Below are 19,424 nucleotides of genomic sequence, written 5' to 3' on the forward strand. Positions count from 1 at the left end.
GAGTGCCGCAGGGATATGCAATCGGTGGGAAAGGAATAGTTTTGGGCGATATCAGAGAGTCCAAGACGGGGATTGCCAGTATAGAGGGTATTAATAGGCGGGTTATTAAGTATAGCATTAGGGCGGAGCAAGGTAGGAAACCGATCGACGGCGCGGTTAGAGGAGTTCGGGGTTAGTAATTCAGGAGCAGGGCCGACGTTGTTTGAGTTTTTAGGAAAAAGCGATTGTTAGAGACGGTTGAGAGCAATAACTTAGCAGGAGAGTTTTGTTGGATTACAAGATTAATAGGCGAGTAGAGGAAATATAGAGAGTTGTAACGTTGACGAGGGTAGCTCCAACAGCTCGAGTAGGTCGGATAGTGTAAGCAGCGATAAAGGCAAGAGCAGCAAGATCAGCGAGAGCGTAGGCAGGGTTAGCAGCAAGAGAGATAGCAGCAACAGTGACGATAGTAGCAGCAGTAAGAGTAGCGACGAAGGCGAGGGCAGCGAGAGCAGTGATCAAGGCGAGAGCAGCGAGAGTAGTGACGAAGGCGAGGGTAGTAAAGATATTAGAGGTAGCGAAAGCAGCGGCAACAGCGAGAGCAATGAGAGCAACGACAAAGACGAGGGCAGAGAAGGTAACGAGAGCGGCGAGAGCAGTAAGAGCGCAGGCAGCGTTGGTAGCGAGAGCAATAGCTGCAACAGTGGCGATAGTGGCGATAGCGAGGGCAGCGACGACGGCGAGGATGGCGAGGATGGCGAGGATGGCGAGGACAGCGAGGGCAACTTGATGGCAGGTAGCGAAAGCAGTAATAGCAGCTTGAGCAGGAGGAAAGCGAGGGTCGTGACGACGGCGAGAGTAGCTCCGATAGCGAGAGCAGCAAGAGCGAGAGCAGCAAGAGCGGCAAGAGCAACGAGAGCGAGGCAGGCGAGGCAGGCGAGAGCAACGAGATGGCAAGTAGCGAGAGCGAGGCAGGCGAGGCAGGCGAGAGCAACGAGATGGCAAGTAGCGAGAGCGTAGGAGCGAGAGAGGCGAGAGAAATAAGAGCAGCGACATGATAGGTACCGTTGGCAGCGAGAGCATCGAGAGCCGCGCATATAGCGAGAGTAACGAGAACAGAGCGAGTAGCGAGAGCAGCGACGACGGTAAGGACAGCGAGAGCAGGAGCCGCAGCGGCGAAAGGAGTTGTAGAAGCCGTAGCAGCGGTAGGAAGTGAGAAGCAGCGAGAGTAGCGCGAGCAGTGGGGGACAGCAGGGACAGCGAGAGCAGTAGGGAAAGCAAGAGCAGGGGCAGAAGTAGTTATAGCGGCCGCAGGCGTAGTAGGAGCGGTGGGAGTGAGGAGCAGAAGCGAGGATATCGATAGCAGCGAGAGCAGCGAGGACGGCGGGGATAGTAGGGATAGCGGGATCAGCTGTGAGAGAAGCGAGGATAGCGAGAGTAGGAAAGCAGGAGCCGCAGGCGCGATAGAAGTAAGAGTAGCAAGAGCAGTAAGAGCAGGATGTGTAGCCGCGAGGATAGAGGCAATTAAGGTAATTAAGGTGATTGCGATGATTGCGAGGACAGTAAGAGCAACAAGGGCAGCGCAAGAAAGGGGCGAACGGCAAGGGAATTAAACTATTAAGTTAATTGTAGCGATTGCAAGGACAGCGGGAACAGCGAGGATAGTAAGGGCAGTAAGGGTAGAAACAGGAAGCAGCGAGACAAGAGGACAGCGAGGACGGAAGCAGCGAGGACAGAGGACAGCGAGGATTGTAAGGACAGCGGAAGCAGCGAGGACAACGAGGACAGCGAGGATTGTAAGGACAGCGGAAGCAGCGAGATAATGAGGACAGCGAGGATAGTAAGAACAGCGAGGATAGTAAGGACAGTAAGAGTAGCGAGGATAGCGAAAGTAGGAGAGTAGCAGTAGCAATAGCAGTAGCCGGAGGTGTATATAAGCTGTAAGAGGTAAGAGGTAGAAGTAAGGATATTATAAGCAGCAAGGATAGCAGGGGCAGAAGCGGCAACAGGTGCAGGGGTAGTAGGAGTAGTAATAAGAATATTAAGAGCAGTGCAAGTTACAAGGACAAGGGACAAAGTAAGGACAGTAGAGATAGTAAGAGTATCAGGAGCAGCGAGAACAGAAGCCGTAGGATTGATAGCGAAGATATTAAGAGCAGCAAGGAAAGCGAAAGTAGCGAGGGTAGTAAGAGCAGCGACAAGAGGAGCGGTAGCGGCCGCCGAAACCGCAGTTACCGCAGGTGGAGGAGGCGTAGGAGGTAAGGGGCAGAAGAGAGCAGTAGAGACAGCGGAACAGCGGGGAAAGCGAGAGCAGCAAGAAGGACGGGGATAGTAGAGATAGAGGAAGTGGCGAGAGCAGAAGCAGTAATAGGGAGGATTGCGGAATGCGGAGGAGTAAGAGCGGTAGGAGTAAGAGTAGCAAGAGCAGGACGTAGAAGTAAGAGCCGTAGGAGCAGGAGCAGTAAGAATAGCAGGAGTAGCAAGGGTAGGAGCTTTAAAGGCGGCAGCAACGAGGGTGTTACAAGCAGCGAAAATAATAGGAGCAGGGAGAGTGGTCGCAGTAAGGATAGCGATAGAAGCGAGGTTGGCGACAGCAGGGACAGTAGTAGTAGCAAGAATAGCGAGAGTAGCGAGAGCAATAGCAGTGAGAGCTAGAGCATTAAGAGTAGCAGCAATAAGAGCAGTAACCGTAGGAGTAGGCGCATTAAGAGTAAAAGCTGCAGGAGTAAGAGCAGTAAGGGCGGAAATAGTAGGAGCGTAATTAGCGAGAGCAGGAGCAGCGAGGACAGCAGGAGCAGCTGGAATGGCGAGAGCAGCAAGGACGGAGTGGATAGCAAGAATAGGAAGCGTAGGGGCCGCAGTGGCGATATTTGTAGAAGCGGCAGTAAACACAGGTGTAGTAGTAGCCGTAGGAGTAATAACGAGCATGTTAAAAGCAGCAAGGACGGCAGGAACAGCGGGAGTTGCAATAGTAGAACCCGTAACCGTAATTGAATAGACAGTAAGAGTGATAGTCGCGATAGAAGGAAAAGTTACAAGAATAGCAGCCGTAGCCGTGGTAGAAGCAAGAGTAATTATAATAGAGGCAAAGATAGTAACAGTAGTAAGAGTAATAAGCACAGTAAGGGTATAGTAAGAGCAAAAGTTTAAAGAAGAGTTATTTATGTTAAAAATAAGTATGCAGGTATAAAGCAAAGAAAAGAAAGATTCGAAAGAGAGAGTATAAAGTTGGTGAGATTCATAATCGATAGATGAGGTAGGTAAAACAGGTATAGTTTGTAGTATATATTAGATAGTGTTTAAGAAGAAATCAAGCATAGAATTAAGTAGGATTTAAGGATTAGGATTGTAGTAGAAGACAGAGCAAGTTATTAGGAATACATTAATAAGAAGATAGAAGAAAAGATTAAGTTTATATAAAAGTAGAGTCATAAGAAGAAGATATAAATAAAAAGATATAAGAGATTATGTTTCAATAATATTAAAAAGAGATGTTAGAAAAGAAAGAAGAATAAAAGAAACCCGATATAATTTAAGAGGAGTATAGTAAAGGGAATAGAAGATAGGTAGAAGAAGAAAGAGAGAGAAAGATAAGGAAGTTTATAGAGAAGGACATAAGAAGCAAAAGATAAAGAGAAAGAAGGAGAAGTAAAGAAAGAAAGAGAAGTAAAGAAAATAGAAAGAGAAGTAAAGAAAAATATAGAGCAAGTAAAGAGAGAGTAGCAAGAACAGCAGTAGTAATAAGGATAAGGATAGAGTTAAGGTACAGTACAATAATGCATAGTGGGTATTTAAGCAACAGTAGTAAGACGAGGCAGGCCGTGTTGGACGTGCATACAGTAGGTAGAGTTTAAGTTTACCGACGCAGAATAGTGATAGAGGTATATAGGGTAGTAGATAATGCGATGCGGTATATAGACGGCGGTAGGCGAAGGACAGAGCCGACACAATATACAACAGTATTAGAGAACTAAGAGGTAGTAGGCAAAGGAGATAGTTGAAGAAGTATTTTAGGTTGTGTTTAGTATAGCGAATGGTATAACGTGTGTATACAAGCAATAAGAAGATAATAGATACGGAGGAGATTAGACAGCAGATATAAAGATTGTTAGTTTCGAGGGTATTTATAGCAAGGTTGTTAGGATTAGTATAGGGAAGCAAGAATAGAGTAGCATAGGGATAGATAGGAGGTTAGTAGAACAGAGAGTTAAAGTAAATTTAATAGAGGGATTCGTAAGACAGTTTTAGAGCAAGTAGGGGTTAGGGTGTACAGAAACGAATAGGTTAATAAGAGAGTTTTATTAGAGTCAGCCGTTTATAATAGAGGAGAACAATAAAAACAGAGGTTATTGCAGAGAAGGGTATAGGCCGAGGTAAAGGGAAGAAGAGAGAAGATATAGTGGCAATAGGAAAAGTTTCCGAGTTAGGGTATTTAGTAGATGTTATATAGATTAAGTGATAAAAGCGAGTAAATTAGATTAAAAATAAGGAGAGATAGAAATAGATGAAGAGGAAAGGAAAGAAGAGAGAGGAACAGAAGAGAGAGAGGGGAAGGATGGATGTGGTGGAGAGGAGAGATGAGGAGGGGCAGGGAGGGTTGGAGCAGCAGGAGCAGGAGCAGGAGCGACAAGGCGGGTGGCGGAGGTGAATACAGCAGCGGCAACAGGAGTTTAGGGAGGTAGAGTAGTGAGGTAGGGAATTAGGATGGTAGGGGAATGGATAGGGAATATGCAAAGGGGCGATAATGGGCGAAGCGAGGAAAATATAGGGAGATGTTGGTGAGGGGAGGGGGGAAGTGTAAAAGAAGCGATTACGATTGTTTTAGAGCCGATTCAGTTTAAGGGTTATTAGGGGCGTTTTTGGTGGGAGGTAGAGTAGGAAAGGAATTGTTAGGGGCGGTATTAGAAGGTAAGAGATGCAAATTAACAGTATAAAGGAGTATTCACGGGGGGTTTATTAGGGCAGCGTTTAGGTAGAGGGAGGTAGGAAAGCGTTAGGGGCGGGGTTAAAGGGGAGAAGAGGATTTATAGTAGATAAGACAGGGTTAGGGGTATAGAAGGAAGAAAGGGTTAGGGTTACAGAATGAAGAGAGGGATAGGTAAGAAATGAATAGAAGAATAAAAATATTCATAAGGAGATAAAGGAGGATTAGATTACAGGCAAAATAAGGTAGAAGAGCAATTCGTTAGGTAGTATGTAGAGGGGAAAGAGTGGGTAATAAGATATAGAAGGCGAGTATTAGAAAAGTATTTGGAGGGGCAAGGAGGCGAAGAGAGATATAAAGAAGAGGAGGAGAGATTTTTAGTGTGTAGACAAGCGGACAAGGAGATAGACAGCAGCAAAGAGCAGTAATAAGAGGAGATATAGTAGAGAGGAGGGTAGAGCAGTAGGAGCAGGAGCGACAAGGCGGGTAGTAGAGTTTAATACGGCAGTGATAACAGGAGTTTAGGCAGGTAGAGTAGTAAGACAGGCAATTAGGATAGTAGGGGAATAGATAGGGAATATGCGAAGGGCGGGTGATAAGCAAAGCGAGGACAAAATAGGGAGATGTTAGTGACGGGGAGGAGAAATACAAAAGAAGCAGTTAAGATTGTGTTAGAGTAGATTTGTATAAGGGTTATTCGTTATGTATTTAGTAGGGAGTTAGGCAGGAGAAATGTAAGGGGTAGGAGAGGAATTGTTCGGGGCAGTATTGGATAGTACGAGACGCAAATTGATAGTGTAACAGAGTATTAATAGGGGGTTAATAGAGGAAGAGGTAGGGTAGAGGGAGGTAAGAGAGTAGTGGAGGGCGCGGTTAAAGGGGTTAGGGGTAGAGAGAGGAAGGGTCAGGGAGAGGAAGGGTCAGGGAGGGTAGAGAGGATCAGGGAGGGTAGAGAGGATCAGGGAGGGTAGAGAGGATCAGGGAGGGTAGAGAGGATCAGGGAGGGTAAAGAGGGTTAGGTATTATAGTATAAGAAGATAACTAGAGAAAGTAAGTAAAAAGAGTTAAGAATAATAAAGTGGATAGTAAATAATATATAGGGGGTTTTAGAGAGGAGGAAATATAAGAGAGTTTACTAGAAAATAAGAAAGAGGGGTTTCAGAGTAGGCAGAAGCGTAAAGCAAGAGCATAGGGCAGAGGAAAAGAGGAAAAGAGGTAGAGTTTAAAGAAGGCCGCCGGTTGCGGTAAGGAAGATGCAAAGGCGAGAGTAGTAGAAGAGAATATAAGAGAGGATTATATGTTAGGGGTAAATAGGTAAGAGGGGGCGGGGATTTAGGGGCGCAAAAGGAGGGTAGAGAAAGAAAATACAAGAGAGGTAGAGGTAAAGGGTTAGAAAGAGAGTTAGAATAGAATTTTTATAAGATAAGGTAGGTTTAGAGGACGCAGAGTTGTAGAGCGAAGTAGAGGGTAGGGTGTAAGAGTAGAGAGTAAGGAGTTAAAAGAAGTTAGATAGGGCGTATAAGTAGTAACACCCCGTTTTTAGGGTTAAGAAGTATTTAGGAGGAGAAAGGGAGAAGTAGGAAAAGAAGAGGGAGAGTAAGAGTAAGCCGTAAGGTGTCACAAAGAGGGTAGAGTAAGAGTAGAGGAGAGAGTAGAGGGGTGGTGGGTGGACCCGTAAGGTGTTACAAAAAGGGTGGAGTAAGAGTAGTTATTGTAGGATTAATTAGGTTATAGGAACGCAGGCGGTGGAGTGAGTTCCGGGGGCGCAGTACAGCAAGTCAGACGGGGCAGATAGGACAGACAAGGAGGCGAAACAAGTAGTAAGGGGGAAGAGGAGGTTTCACAAGTAGGTAGGGCGAAGAGAGGGTTTCATAGGTAAGTAGGATATAAAGAGAAAGGGGAGTGTTAGGAAGAGATAAGTAAGGTATTATAAAGAAGAGGAGTATGTGTTATAAGGGTAGATAGTAGCGTGTAAAGAGTAGAGTAAAGAGTAGAGTAAAGAGTAGATAGTAGAGAGTGTAGGAAGTTAAGAAGGAGTAGAAGTGGTAAAGGAAGAGAGGGAGTAGGTAATAAAAACGGTAAGAGAGAGTAAAACGCAGAAGGAAAAGTAAAGAAAGTAGGTAAGTAAAGAGAAGTAGTAGGTAGTAGAAGAAGAGAAGTAGAGAAATAAAGAAAGGTTACAGGGTTAGGGAGAGTAAGAAGGGTAAGGGAGTAGGGATAATAGAAGAGGATAGAAGAGATAGTAAAAGAGAAAAAAGAGAAGAGATATAAGAAGAGAGAAAGAGTGAAGAAGAGAGAGATGATAGTTAATATAATATAGAAAAGTAAGAAAATAGATATAAGAGAATAGAATAGTAATAAAGAGTAAGAGTAAGAGCAGAAGTAAAGGAAAGGAAGAGAGAGAAAAAGGAAAATGAGAAGTAGAAGTGAAGAAGAAAGAGAGCACGAAAGAGAGCAAGAGTAAAGAAAAGGGTAAGAGTAGAAGTAGAAGTAGTGAAAGCGGTAAGAGAGAGTAAAGTAGGTAGTAGTAGAAGAAAGAAGTATAGAAAGGAAGTAAAGAGGAGTAGTAGGTAGTAGAAAAAGAGAAGTAGAGTGAGTAAAGAAAGTCGGAGAAGAAAGAGAAAAAGGGTGAGAAGAGGTAATGAGTAAGGAGTAGGAAGAGAAAGGTTAGAGAGTAGAGTTAAAAGTAAAAATTCGAAAGGGTTAGTAGAAGGAGAGAAAAAGGAAGGAGTAGGGAGTGAGGTAAGTAGGAGAGAAAGAGGTAGAAAGAAGAGGAAATAGGGAAAGTAAAGTAGATCAAGAGAGAGGAAAGGGAAGTTAGAGGAGTAAAAGAAGTTGAGAGAGGAAAAGAGGGAGGTGTAGTAGTAGAGGGAGAGGGTAAGGGAGAGATTGAGGGTAAGGGAGAGATTGAGGGTAAGGGAGAGTTGAGGGTAAGGGAGAGATTGAGGGTAAGGGAGAGAGTGAGGGTAAGGGATTTTAGGGAGGAGGAAATACAAGAGAGTTTAATAGAAAGCAAGAAAGAGGGGATTGAGAGTAGGCGGAAGGGCGAAGGGAGAGGGTAGGGCAGAGGAAAAGAGGTTAAGTTTCAAGAAGCCGCCCGTTGCGGTAATAATAATACAAAAGCGAGAGTAGTAGAAAAGAATATAAGAGAATATTATATTTTAGAGGTAGATAGATAAGAGAGGGCGCGGAGTTGTAGACGCAAAATAATAGTAGAGAAAGAAAATACAAGAGAGATCGAGGTAAAGGCAAAGAAAGAGAGTAAGAAGAGGAGTTTTATCAAGGTAAGATAGATTAAGGGGGCGCAGAGGGTAAATTGTAAGAGTAGAGAGTAGAGAAAGAAGAGAGAGAGAGTAAGAGTAAGCTGTAAGGTATCACAAAAAGGGTAGAGGAGAGGGTAGAGTAGAGAGAAGAAGTTTAACAAGTATAAGATAAAAGAAAGAAGAAATATAAAAGTAGAGAGAAGTAAAGAAGAAGAAGAGAATCGAAGAAGTATAGGAGGATAGAAAGAAAAGAAGGAGGTAAACGAAAAGAGAAAATAAATAAGAAGAGTATAAAAGAAGATAGTTAGAAATTAAGACGAAGTATTATTATTATTATTATTATATTTCCATTAGAGTCCTGTATCAGTCGGTGACTATGTAGGACTTTGGCTAAGCCGTTCTATGTATGTTGTTCAATATGGAGTTTCTATAGGTCTTGTACAATTTGGAGGATAGTTGCGTAGTCCAATTTCCGAGCTAGTCTTCCGTTGGCGCGGGTGCTAAAGAGCAGTGTGGTGAACAGAAAGAGATGTAACAGCGAGCTCTTTGCGAAAAGAAATATTGTTTGTAGTTTTATACAGTGTCTGTCTGTTGTTTTGTGTAGGCGTCTGTATATAGGGATCTACAAGAGAGAGAATAGATCTATACAGCTATTGCCTGGTCGATGTTTTGCTCGTGCGTGTGCTAGTGAAAGCAGGTGCTGGAGCGGTTCGGTATATGGGGTCGGTATATCGAGTCGGTTTAGGGCGTTCGGTAGAGAGGGTATTTGGTGTAGGCGTCTGTATATAGGGATCTACAAGACAGAATAGATCTATACAGCTATTACCTAGTCGATGTTTTGGGCGTTTTGGTGTAGGCGTCTGTATACAGGAATCTATTATAACCTAACAATAATAGACCTATACAGCTATTGCCTAGTCGATGTTTTGCTCGTGCGTGTGCTAGTGAAAGCAGGTGCTAGAGCGGTTCGGTATATGGGGTCGGTATATCGAGTCGGTTTAGGGCGTTCGGTGGAGAGGGTATTTGGTGTAGGCGTCTGTATATAGGGATCTACAAGAGAGAGAATAGATCTATACATCTAGTGCCTGGTCGGTGTTTTGCTCGTGCGTGTGCTAGTGAAAGCAGGTGCTAGAGCGGTTCGGTATATGGGGTCGGTATATCGAGTCGGTTTAGGGCGTTCGGTGGAGAGGGTATTTGGTGTAGGCGTCTGTATATAGGGATCTACAAGAGAGAGAATAGATCTATACATCTAGTGCCTGGTCGGTGTTTTGCTCGTGCGTGTGCTAGTGAAAGCAGGTGCTAGAGCGGTTCGGTATATGGGGTCGGTATATCGAGTCGGTTTAGGTCGTTCGGTGGAGAGGGCTTTTGGTGTAGGCGTCTGTATATAGGGATCTACAAGAGAGATAATAGATCTATACATCTAGTGCCTGGTCGGTGTTTTGCTCGTGAGTGTGCTGGTGACAGCAGGTGCTGGAGCGGTTCGGTATATGGGGTCGGTATATCGAGTTGGTTTAGGGCGTTCGGGTATAGGTAGCATCTAGATATATAGGCCTATTACTTTGCAGCAATAGAGATATATACCTAAGGAAGAGCCGTTGCTCTGTCGGTTTCGTAGAGGGTGCCTTCGATCGAACATCTAAAATCAGTTGGCGCACGGGCCATTTGCAGAGATTTCTCTCAACTAAGGCCAGGTAACAACTCTAACCCAGGGCGCTCAATGGTACGTTATAATATACCATTTTTTTGTTAGTGCTGAGAAGTACGCGTATGGCGGGTATATACTAGAACCAGGGGTTTATCCCATTAAACTTCAGGAGTACATCCCATTTTTAGTCTATAGTCGAAATTACTCCAAATTTAGACATATAACTCAGCATACGTAGACGCACAATCTGACGAATTTACAGCGCAGCAGACTATGTGGTTCAGGAGCTTAGGGTTTGGTGTTCTTGGTTAGGGTTACGCGTCTGGGGGTCAGGAGGTCGCGAGGCTCGGCACCCCGCCGCGCGCGCGCCGCCGGAGTAAGCACCGAGAGAGCGATCAACAGCGCGTGTATATAAGAAGCCGAGTAGAACAGGTAGGCGTCGATATTTCAACATGTCTAAACCTAGCATCGAGTGCCAGTATTTCGAGCATGTGCCTGAGCACAGCGTAGCGGCATGCAGAGAGTGCAGATATGCAGTATGGCCAGATCAGATTGAGGGCCATCTACAGAAGCAGCATAAGGTTAGTTACAAGGAGGCTGAGGCAGTTGGACAGCAGGTTCGCAGCTGGGCTGGGTTAGTCCAGTACCCTAGTGAGCTCGAGGTGCCGACTGGTGCTCCAAAGCCTGTGCGGCAATTGCCAGTGTATACAGACGGGATGTTATGCCAATTTGACTCCAGCTGCTGCTATTATGTAGCAAGAAGTAAGGAGGCTATACGAAAGCATTGGCGTAAGGACCATCAAGGATGGTCAGCAGGGAAGAAGCGAGGGCGGCCAAGTCGAACCAGGCAGAAGAGCGTGCAGGCACATATGGATAAGGGGTACCGGCTGGTCCATTGCCAGCGATTATTCAGCAGCCGGCATGGATCGCAGTACTTTGAGGTCCAGGCACCCAGCCAGGATGGAGAAGGCCCCGAAATCGTGCCCGTAGACGGGGCAGCAGCATGGGCGCGAGTGGGCGAGCAGATGGCCAAGGCGTGGGCAGACATCGAGAAGCGGGCGCAGACGACGATCCAGGAGGGCGAGCGCGACGAGGTGAACCCATGGCTGGAGCGGACGCAGTGGTTGCCGTACCTAGTGGGCATGGAGAGGCCGGATTTGTTAGCGTGCATCGAGGAGCCCGTGGCAGAGCCAGATGCCAGGCAGGAGCAGCAGGCCGAGCCGGTGGAAGCAGCGATTTGGGCAGCCATGGATGGATTGGCGCGGTTCAGCCAGGCATCCATTATTGACCGGATTGGCGTGTTTATACGGTTGGAGGCAATTCGCACAGAGATGCACCAAACCCGGTTCCAGCCGTTACAGCCGTATATGGACAAGAACGCCATTGTCAAGCACACACGACCGTGGCAGCAGATGTTAATGTTTTTTGCACGCACACAGAAAGAGCACGGGTGGAAGAGCCCCAAGTATAGACTCCGCAACAATCAATTCAATCCGGTCACTCTCCTAGACCCACTTACCTATCTAGGTAGGGCTTAAACTCCTATAGGTAACTACTAGGCTTAAAGCGGTAATCAATCAATCCAATCTGAACCTTCTAGGACCCACTTAATTGATTGTTGCGGACTGTGCCCAAGTATCGGTTTACGCGCCGGCAGCGAGAGGCATGGGAGGTGTTAATCGAACAGGCAAAGCGGAGCATAGAGGGAGACGAAGAAGATGAAGCCGAGGATATGGACGAAGAGAGAGAAGAGCTGGACGAGGAGATGATGGACGACATAGACGAGGCGATAGAGGTAGCTGAGGAAGAGCCAGGTCAGGGAGAAGGCCCCGAGCCTAAGAAGTTGTCTAAGATACAGAAAGCGTGTTTGGAGTTTTGCATTGCATTACTTAACCACCGCATCACCCGTAGAGAGTATGACAGCCCGCTGGTGTGCGCGTTGGCGGTGCTGGGCGTCAAGGAGGACGGATGGAAGGGGCCGGAGCAGTACCCGCCGATATTATCGGCGGTGATCAAGATCGCTCGGTTTATGGTCGTGCAGAAGGGACTAGAAATGTCAGGGCCCGAGGAGGATAGCGGCGATGAGACAGACGACGACTTAGATGACAGCGCGTACGAGAGCGGGCCAAGCCAGCGACGGCGTCCCAAGGGGTGTTTGCAGTTAGTGCAGAAGATGATGGACCGGTTCATGGTGCGCGGCAGCCATAGCCCCATGCAGTGGATGTTGGATTTGCGGACGTATGGATTGAAGATCCATTACAACACTACAACCCGCGGGCATGTAGAGTGGACGAACGGCGACGAGCAGACTCCGCAACAATCAATCGGATCGGCATGATTGATTCCTATCTAGGTTAAAGGCTGCCTAATAAAGTAACTCTTTAACCTATATAGGAATCAATCATGTCGATCGATTGATTGTTGCGGAGTCTGGCGACGAGCTGCTGTACAAAGAGCTGCATTTTAGCATGGCGCAGTTCCGCGGCATGGTACATGGGCTGGCTAGCGAGAGCCGGCGATTATTAACAGAGGAGTTAATGTTTAGCAGCAAGGCAGCGCCGGTGCCGGCAGTGCCATGGGAGAGCATACGTGACAACCCAACCGACGAGCGGCCAGGATGGAACTTTTTGAAGGATCATCGCACAAACATGCCCGTCAACGGCGAGAGGTGGTTATTTGAGCGGGTAGGCGAGAGCGCCAGCATCCGGAGTCGGTTCATGAAGCCCGGGACGCAGTCAGGGGTAGACCGACAGGCAATAGAGCGATACATGGACCGGGTGGTAGAATTTCGCGAGAAGCTGGCGGTGTTAATGCATATAACGGGTGGGCAGCCAGCGCGAGGGCCAGAGCTACTGAGCGTACGGCATAGCAACACAGTGCAAGGGGGGCATCGCAATATATTCATCGAGGACGGCATGGTGGTGTTTGTGACACGGTACCACAAGGGATACAAAGTCAGCGGCGACGTCAAGATTATCCATCGATATTTGCCGCGCGAGGTGGGCGAGCTGGTAGTGTGGTATATGTGGCTGGTGTTGCCGTTCCAGCAGCGGCTCGAGGCGTTGGTGTGGGAGAAGGAGGCAGTTTCGTCGCATATGTGGCCAGCAGACCCCAGCGGCCGCAAGTGGACGACCGATCGGCTGCGGGAGGCGTTGAAGCGCGAGAGCCGGATCGCGATGGGCCAGGAGTGGACGTTTGCCGGGTACCGGGAGATGGCGATTGGCATCAGCCGGCGGTTTTTGCGTGGATCGACAGCGTTCCAGGCAGATGAGGGCGAGGAGAATAAGGAGTGGGCTGAGGAGCAGGCAGGAGATTCGATTGCCGACGAGCAGGCGGGCCATACGTCGCACGTGGCGGGACTGGTATACGCGCGAGGGATCATGGAGCAGTCAGGGGCCGTGGCGGATAGGCGGCAGCAGTTCCGGGCATCGAGCACGGATTGGCATAGATTTTTGGGCTTCCAGGCAGGCTTGGACGACCAGAGAAGAAGCAGCAAGCGGAAGAGAGCGCCGTTTGAGAGCGAGGCAGACGAGGCAAGGGTGGATCGGTGGCAGCGGCTGAGGAAGATGGACGCGAGAGCGCAGCTGAAGCGCATGATGGGCGAGGAGGCCAAGTTCCGGGGGGTGCAGGAGGCAGCGATCAAAGCCATCACAGCAGGCGAGAGTCCGTAGTAGCGGTGATGCCGACGGGGGCAGGCAAGAGCTTGTTGTTCATGTTGCCGGCGTGGGCAGAGCAGGGCGGCACGACGGTGGTGGTAGTGCCGTTGATCGCGTTGCGTGGCGACATGGCACAGCGGTGCAAGAAGCTAGGGATATCGTGCGTAGAGTGGCAGAGTCGGCGTCCGCCAGACGCAGCAGCGGTGGTGTTAGTGACGCCCGAGTCGGCAGTTGGAGAGGAATTTGCAACGTTTTTAAACCGGCTACGAGCGACGCGGCAGCTAGATCGGATTATTATCGACGAGTGCCATATCGTGTTAAACCGGCAGTACACGTTCCGCAAGCAGATGCAGCAGCTAGGTAAGCTAGTGGCTGTAGAGACGCAGATGGTCATGTTAACAGCAACGTTGCCACCCAGCGAGGAGGACGAGTTATTCCGGCGAATGCATTTTGAGCGTGGGCAGGTAAGAATGTTTAGGGCACCAACAGCACGGAGCAACATAGCGTACCGGGTGGTAAGGGTAGAGAAGGAGAGGAAGAGACAGGAGGTAGAGGCAACGGTGTTGGCGATGGTACAGCAGAAGGTCCGAAAGTATAAGAGCGGCAAGATTGTAGTGTACGGCAACTCAGTGCCAAAGGTCAAGGGGTTAGCCGAGAAGCTCAAGTGCCATGCGTATCATCACCACGCGGTTGGCAAGGCAAGCATGTTGGAGGAGTTCATGGGCGGCAAGCAGCGGGTGATTGTGGCAACCAGCGCGTTGGGCATGGGAGTGGACGTGCCCGATATCCGGTGCATTGTCCACATGGATTGGCCGTTTAGCGTGTTGGATTACGCGCAGGAGAGCGGGCGAGCCGGGCGAGACGGGGAGCGGAGCGAGGCCATCATGATGGTGCAGGACGGCGAGCAGCGAGCGGCGGATGACAAGCAGGGGGAGGCGGAGCAGCGGTTGGTGCGAGCATACGTCGAAGGCATAGACGAGGCGGCGACATGTAGACGGGTAATGTTGGACGGGTATTTAGACAGGCGCGAGGCCGAGCGAGCTCGGTGCGAGGAGGGAGAGGAGAGGTGTGACGTATGCATGAGAGCCGACGGGGAGGAGATGGAGGAGGAGGAGATGGAGGAGGAGGAGATGGAGGAGGAGATGGAGGAGGAGATGGAGGAGGAGATGGAAGAGATGGAGGAGGTGGAGGAGGTGGAGGAGGTGGAGGAGATGGAGGTGGTGGAGGTGGCCGAGGGCGGCAGCAGCAACGAAGAAGAGGCGGAGACATTGGAGAGGGAGCAAGAAGAGGCGCGGCAGGCGTTTAATCAGCAGCAACGAGAGCAAGGCGGCCCGCGACAGAGATTGATACAGCAGCGGCAGCAGGAGTTCGCCGACGTCGAGTGGCTGCGTAGGCAGCTGGCGCAATGGATAAACCGGTGTGGGTTATGCGAGGCGGTAGGGCAAGGATCGAGCGCACACGACGTACGGCAATGTTGGCGACAGGAGAGCCAGCGGATCAAGGAGTCGATTAAGAGGATGGAAGAGACAATTAAGTTTGAGCGTTATTCGGGCTGTTTTTGGTGTGGAGTGCCGCAGGAGATATGCAATCGGTGGGAAAGGAATAGTTTTGGGCGATATCAGAGAGTCCAAGACGGGGATTGCCAGTATAGAGGGGTATTAATAGGCGGGTTATTAAGTATAGCATTAGGGCGGAGCGAGGTAGGAAACCGATGGACGGCGCGGTTAGAGGAGTTCGGGGTTAGTAATTCAGGAGCAGGGCCGACGTTGTTTGAGTTTTTAGGAAAAAAGCGATTGTTAGAGACGGTTGAGAGCAATAACTTAGCAGGAGAGTTTTGTTGGATTACAAGATTAATAGGCGAGTAGAGGAAATATAGAGAGTTGTAACGTTGACGAGGGTAGCTCCAACAGCTCGAGTAGGTCGGATAGTGTAAGCAGCGATCAGAGATGTCAACAAGCAAGTCAAGCTGGCTTGATTCTTATCGATTGCAGATCACAGACAATATAGAGGCTCGTGCACAGTGGCACGTCCCAGAGAATGGTCTGTGATCTGCAATCGATAAGAATCAAGCCAGCTTGACTTGCTTGTTGACATCTCTGGCAGCGATAAAGGCAAGAGCAGCAAGATCAGCGAGAGCGTAGGCAGGGTTAGCAGCAAGAGAGATAGCAGCAACAGTGACGATAGTAGCAGCAGTAAGAGTAGCGACGAAGGCGAGGGCAGCGAGAGCAGTGATCAAGGCGAGAGCAGCGAGAGTAGTGACGAAGGCGAGGGTAGTAAAGATATTAGAGGTAGCGAAAGCAGCGGCAACAGCGAGAGCAATGAGAGCAACGACAAAGACGAGGGCAGAGAAGGTAACGAGAGCGGCGAGAGCAGTAAGAGCGCAGGCAGCGTTGGTAGCGAGAGCAATAGCTGCAACAGTGGCGATAGTGGCGATAGCGAGGGCAGCGACGACGGCGAGGATGGCGAGGATGGCGAGGATGGCGAGGACAGCGAGGGCAACTTGATGGCAGGTAGCGAAAGCAGTAATAGCAGCTTGAGCAGGGAGGAAAAGCGAGGGTCGTGACGACGGCGAGAGTAGCTCCGATAGCGAGAGCAGCAAGAGCGAGAGCAGCAAGAGCGGCAAGAGCAACGAGAGCGAGGCAGGCGAGGCAGGCGAGAGCAACGAGATGGCAAGTAGCGAGAGCGAGGCAGGCGAGGCAGGCGAGAGCAACGAGATGGCAAGTAGCGAGAGCGTAGGGAGCGAGAGAGGCGAGAGAAATAAGAGCAGCGACATGATAGGTACCGTTGGCAGCGAGAGCATCGAGAGCCGCGCATATAGCGAGAGTAACGAGAACAGAGCGAGTAGCGAGAGCAGCGACGACGGTAAGGACAGCGAGAGCAGGAGCCGCAGCGGCGAAAGGAGTTGTAGAAGCCGTAGCAGCGGTAGGAAGTGAGAAGCAGCGAGAGTAGCGCGAGCAGTGGGGGGACAGCAGGGACAGCGAGAGCAGTAGGGAAAGCAAGAGCAGGGGCAGAAGTAGTTATAGCGGCCGCAGGCGTAGTAGGAGCGGTGGGGAGTGAGGAGCAGAAGCGAGGATATCGATAGCAGCGAGAGCAGCGAGGACGGCGGGGATAGTAGGGATAGCGGGATCAGCTGTGAGAGAAGCGAGGATAGCGAGAGTAGGAAAGCAGGAGCCGCAGGCGCGATAGAAGTAAGAGTAGCAAGAGCAGTAAGAGCAGGATGTGTAGCCGCGAGGATAGAGGCAATTAAGGTAATTAAGGTGATTGCGATGATTGCGAGGACAGTAAGAGCAACAAGGGCAGCGCAAGAAAGGGGCGAACGGCAAGGGAATTAACTATTAAGTTAATTGTAGCGATTGCAAGGACAGCGGGAACAGCGAGGATAGTAAGGGCAGTAAGGGTAGAAAGGACAGCGGAAGCAGCGAGGACAACGAGGACAGCGAGGATTGTAAGGACAGCGGAAGCAGCGAGGACAACGAGGACAGCGAGGATTGTAAGGACAGCGGAAGCAGCGAGGACAACGAGGACAGCGAGGATTGTAAGGACAGCGAAGCAGCGAGGATAATGAGGACAGCGAGGATAGTAAGAACAGCGAGGATAGTAAGGACAGTAAGAGTAGCGAGGATAGCGAAAGTAGGAGAGTAGCAGTAGCAATAGCAGTAGCCGGAGGTGTATATAAGCTGTAAGAGGTAAGAGGTAGAAGTAAGGATATTATAAGCAGCAAGGATAGCAGGGGCAGAAGCGGCAACAGGTGCAGGGGTAGTAGGAGTAGTAATAAGAATATTAAGAGCAGTGCAAGTTACAAGGACAAGGGACAAAGTAAGGACAGTAGAGATAGTAAGAGTATCAGGAGCAGCGAGAACAGAAGCCGTAGGATTGATAGCGAAGATATTAAGAGCAGCAAGGAAAGCGAAAGTAGCGAGGGTAGTAAGAGCAGCGACAAGAGGAGCGGTAGCGGCCGCCGAAACCGCAGTTACCGCAGGTGGAGGAGGCGTAGGAGGTAAGGGGCAGAAGAGAGCAGTAGAGACAGCGGGAACAGCGGGGAAAGCGAGAGCAGCAAGAAGGACGGGGATAGTAGAGATAGAGGAAGTGGCGAGAGCAGAAGCAGTAATAGGGAGGATTGCGGAATGCGGAGGAGTAAGAGCGGTAGGAGTAAGAGTAGCAAGAGCAGGACGTAGAAGTAAGAGCCGTAGGAGCAGGAGCAGTAAGAATAGCAGGAGTAGCAAGGGTAGGAGCTTTAAAGGCGGCAGCAACGAGGGTGTTACAAGCAGCGAAAATAATAGGAGCAGGGAGAGTGGTCGCAGTAAGGATAGCGATAGAAGCGAGGTTGGCGACAGCAGGGACAGTAGTAGTAGCAAGAATAGCGAGAGTAGCGAGAGCAATAGCAGTGAGAGCTAGAGCATTAAGAGTAGCAGCAATAAGAGCAGTAACCGTAGGAGTAGGCGCATTAAGAGTAAAAGCTGCAGGAGTAAGAGCAGTAAGGGCGGAAATAGTAGGAGCGTAATTAGCGAGAGCAGGAGCAGCGAGGACAGCAGGAGCAGCTGGAATGGCGAGAGCAGCAAGGACGGAGTGGATAGCAAGAATAGGAAGCGTAGGGGCCGCAGTGGCGATATTTGTAGAAGCGGCAGTAAACACAGGTGTAGTAGTAGCCGTAGGATGGACACACAGATATAGTTGGAAACGAAAGAGCAGACTACCTAGCAAAAGAAGCAACCAAAGAGGACCCCAGATCAACAACAAAGAGCATTGCCTACCTGGGCACGACAATCAAAAGGATACAACAAACGGAACAACGCCAAGAGTATGAGAAATACAAAGCAAGAGCAACCGCTCTAAACAAAGCTACCTACTCAGCCAAATACCCTCTTAAAATCAGCAAAACCATCCAAATGCCACAGAACACGAAAAGAGTAACCTCTAGCGCCTTCTACTCTCTTAAGCTAGGACACGGATACTTCAACTCCTACCTAAAGAGATTTAAGAAACGAGACTCTAATCGCTGCACCTGCCAAAACATCCAAACGCCAGAACACCTACTACTGTACTGTCATCTATACAAAGACCATCGAAAAACGCTCCTACAAACAATCAAACATCGCCCAGTCACACTACCACTACTACTCCACACTAGTATAGGTATAGAAGCAACCCTAGCTTTTATCACTAGCACCAGAATAGGAACAAGAAAATGGTACCTAGGACAGCCAACAGAAGACCTACAGAGAGACACTGTATAAAACTAAAACCACAACCCTCTCCTTTGCCACAAGAGCCCGCTGCTACATCTCTTTCTACTTATCAAACTGCTCTTTAGCACCTGGCAACAAACAGATACAAGCTATCTTTTGTAGAAAAGCCAAAAACCATATTAGCGAACCATACCAGAAAACCATGTAAATTAGAAAAACCAAGATAGAACGGCCTTCGGCCAAAGTCCTACATAGTCTCTGACTGAAAAAGGACTCTAATGGAATAATAATAATAATAATAATAATAGTAGCCGTAGGAGTAATAACGAGCATGTTAAAAGCAGCAAGGACGGCAGGAACAGCGGGAGTTGCAATAGTAGAACCCGTAACCGTAATTGAATAGACAGTAAGAGTGATAGTCGCGATAGAAGGAAAAGTTACAAGAATAGCAGCCGTAGCCGTGGTAGAAGCAAGAGTAATTATAATAGAGGCAAAGATAGTAACAGTAGTAAGAGTAATAAGCACAGTAAGGGTATAGTAAGAGCAAAAGTTTAAAGAAGAGTTATTTATGTTAAAAATAAGTATGCAGGTATAAAGCAAAGAAAAGAAAGATTCGAAAAGAGAGAGTATAAAGTTGGTGAGATTCATAATCGATAGATGAGGTAGGTAAAACAGGTATAGTTTGTAGTATATATTAGATAGTGTTTAAGAAAGAAATCAAGCATAGAATTAAGTAGGATTTAAGGATTAGGATTGTAGTAGAAGACAGAG

The 19,424-nt window shown here is 48.7% G+C and overlaps 6 protein-coding genes across 6 annotated transcripts; 3 read left to right on the forward strand and 3 right to left on the reverse strand.

Annotated features, from left to right (window-relative positions):
• Window positions 1-273: 273 nt before the first annotated feature.
• PtrM4_153490 (uncharacterized protein) lies at window positions 274-2,907 on the reverse strand (the record flags this gene model as incomplete). The annotated part of the gene is made up of 3 exons (XM_066110284.1): window positions 274-841; window positions 894-1,390; window positions 1,690-2,907. The coding sequence occupies 3 exons, from the start codon at window positions 2,905-2,907 to the stop codon at window positions 274-276; spliced, it is 2,283 nt and encodes a 760-aa protein (XP_065958686.1).
• Window positions 2,908-10,263: 7,356 nt separating this feature from the next.
• PtrM4_153500 (DUF3505 multi-domain protein) lies at window positions 10,264-11,349 on the forward strand (the record flags this gene model as incomplete). Its single annotated transcript, XM_066110285.1, has 1 exon — window positions 10,264-11,349. One exon carries the CDS (start codon window positions 10,264-10,266, stop codon window positions 11,347-11,349), a length of 1,086 nt encoding a protein of 361 aa, XP_065958687.1.
• Window positions 11,350-11,543: 194 nt separating this feature from the next.
• On the forward strand, window positions 11,544-12,149 carry PtrM4_153510 (uncharacterized protein; the record flags this gene model as incomplete). The annotated part of the gene is made up of 1 exon (XM_066110286.1): window positions 11,544-12,149. One exon carries the CDS (start codon window positions 11,544-11,546, stop codon window positions 12,147-12,149), a length of 606 nt encoding a protein of 201 aa, XP_065958688.1.
• Window positions 12,150-12,279: 130 nt separating this feature from the next.
• Window positions 12,280-14,980, forward strand: PtrM4_153520 (uncharacterized protein; the record flags this gene model as incomplete). Its single annotated transcript, XM_066110287.1, has 3 exons — window positions 12,280-13,474; window positions 13,507-14,856; window positions 14,952-14,980. 3 exons carry the CDS (start codon window positions 12,280-12,282, stop codon window positions 14,978-14,980), a joined length of 2,574 nt encoding a protein of 857 aa, XP_065958689.1.
• A 552-nt stretch (window positions 14,981-15,532) lies between these two features.
• Window positions 15,533-16,240, reverse strand: PtrM4_153530 (uncharacterized protein; the record flags this gene model as incomplete). Its single annotated transcript, XM_066110288.1, has 1 exon — window positions 15,533-16,240. One exon carries the CDS (start codon window positions 16,238-16,240, stop codon window positions 15,533-15,535), a length of 708 nt encoding a protein of 235 aa, XP_065958690.1.
• Window positions 16,241-16,802: 562 nt separating this feature from the next.
• Window positions 16,803-18,831, reverse strand: PtrM4_153540 (ComEC, membrane metal-binding protein; the record flags this gene model as incomplete). Its single annotated transcript, XM_066110289.1, has 3 exons — window positions 16,803-17,699; window positions 17,809-18,157; window positions 18,794-18,831. 3 exons carry the CDS (start codon window positions 18,829-18,831, stop codon window positions 16,803-16,805), a joined length of 1,284 nt encoding a protein of 427 aa, XP_065958691.1.
• Window positions 18,832-19,424: the final 593 nt, after the last annotated feature.

Source organism: Pyrenophora tritici-repentis, assembly GCF_003171515.1.
Source record: "Pyrenophora tritici-repentis strain M4 chromosome Unknown M4_contig_00032, whole genome shotgun sequence".
Lineage (NCBI taxonomy): Eukaryota > Fungi > Ascomycota > Dothideomycetes > Pleosporales > Pleosporaceae > Pyrenophora > Pyrenophora tritici-repentis.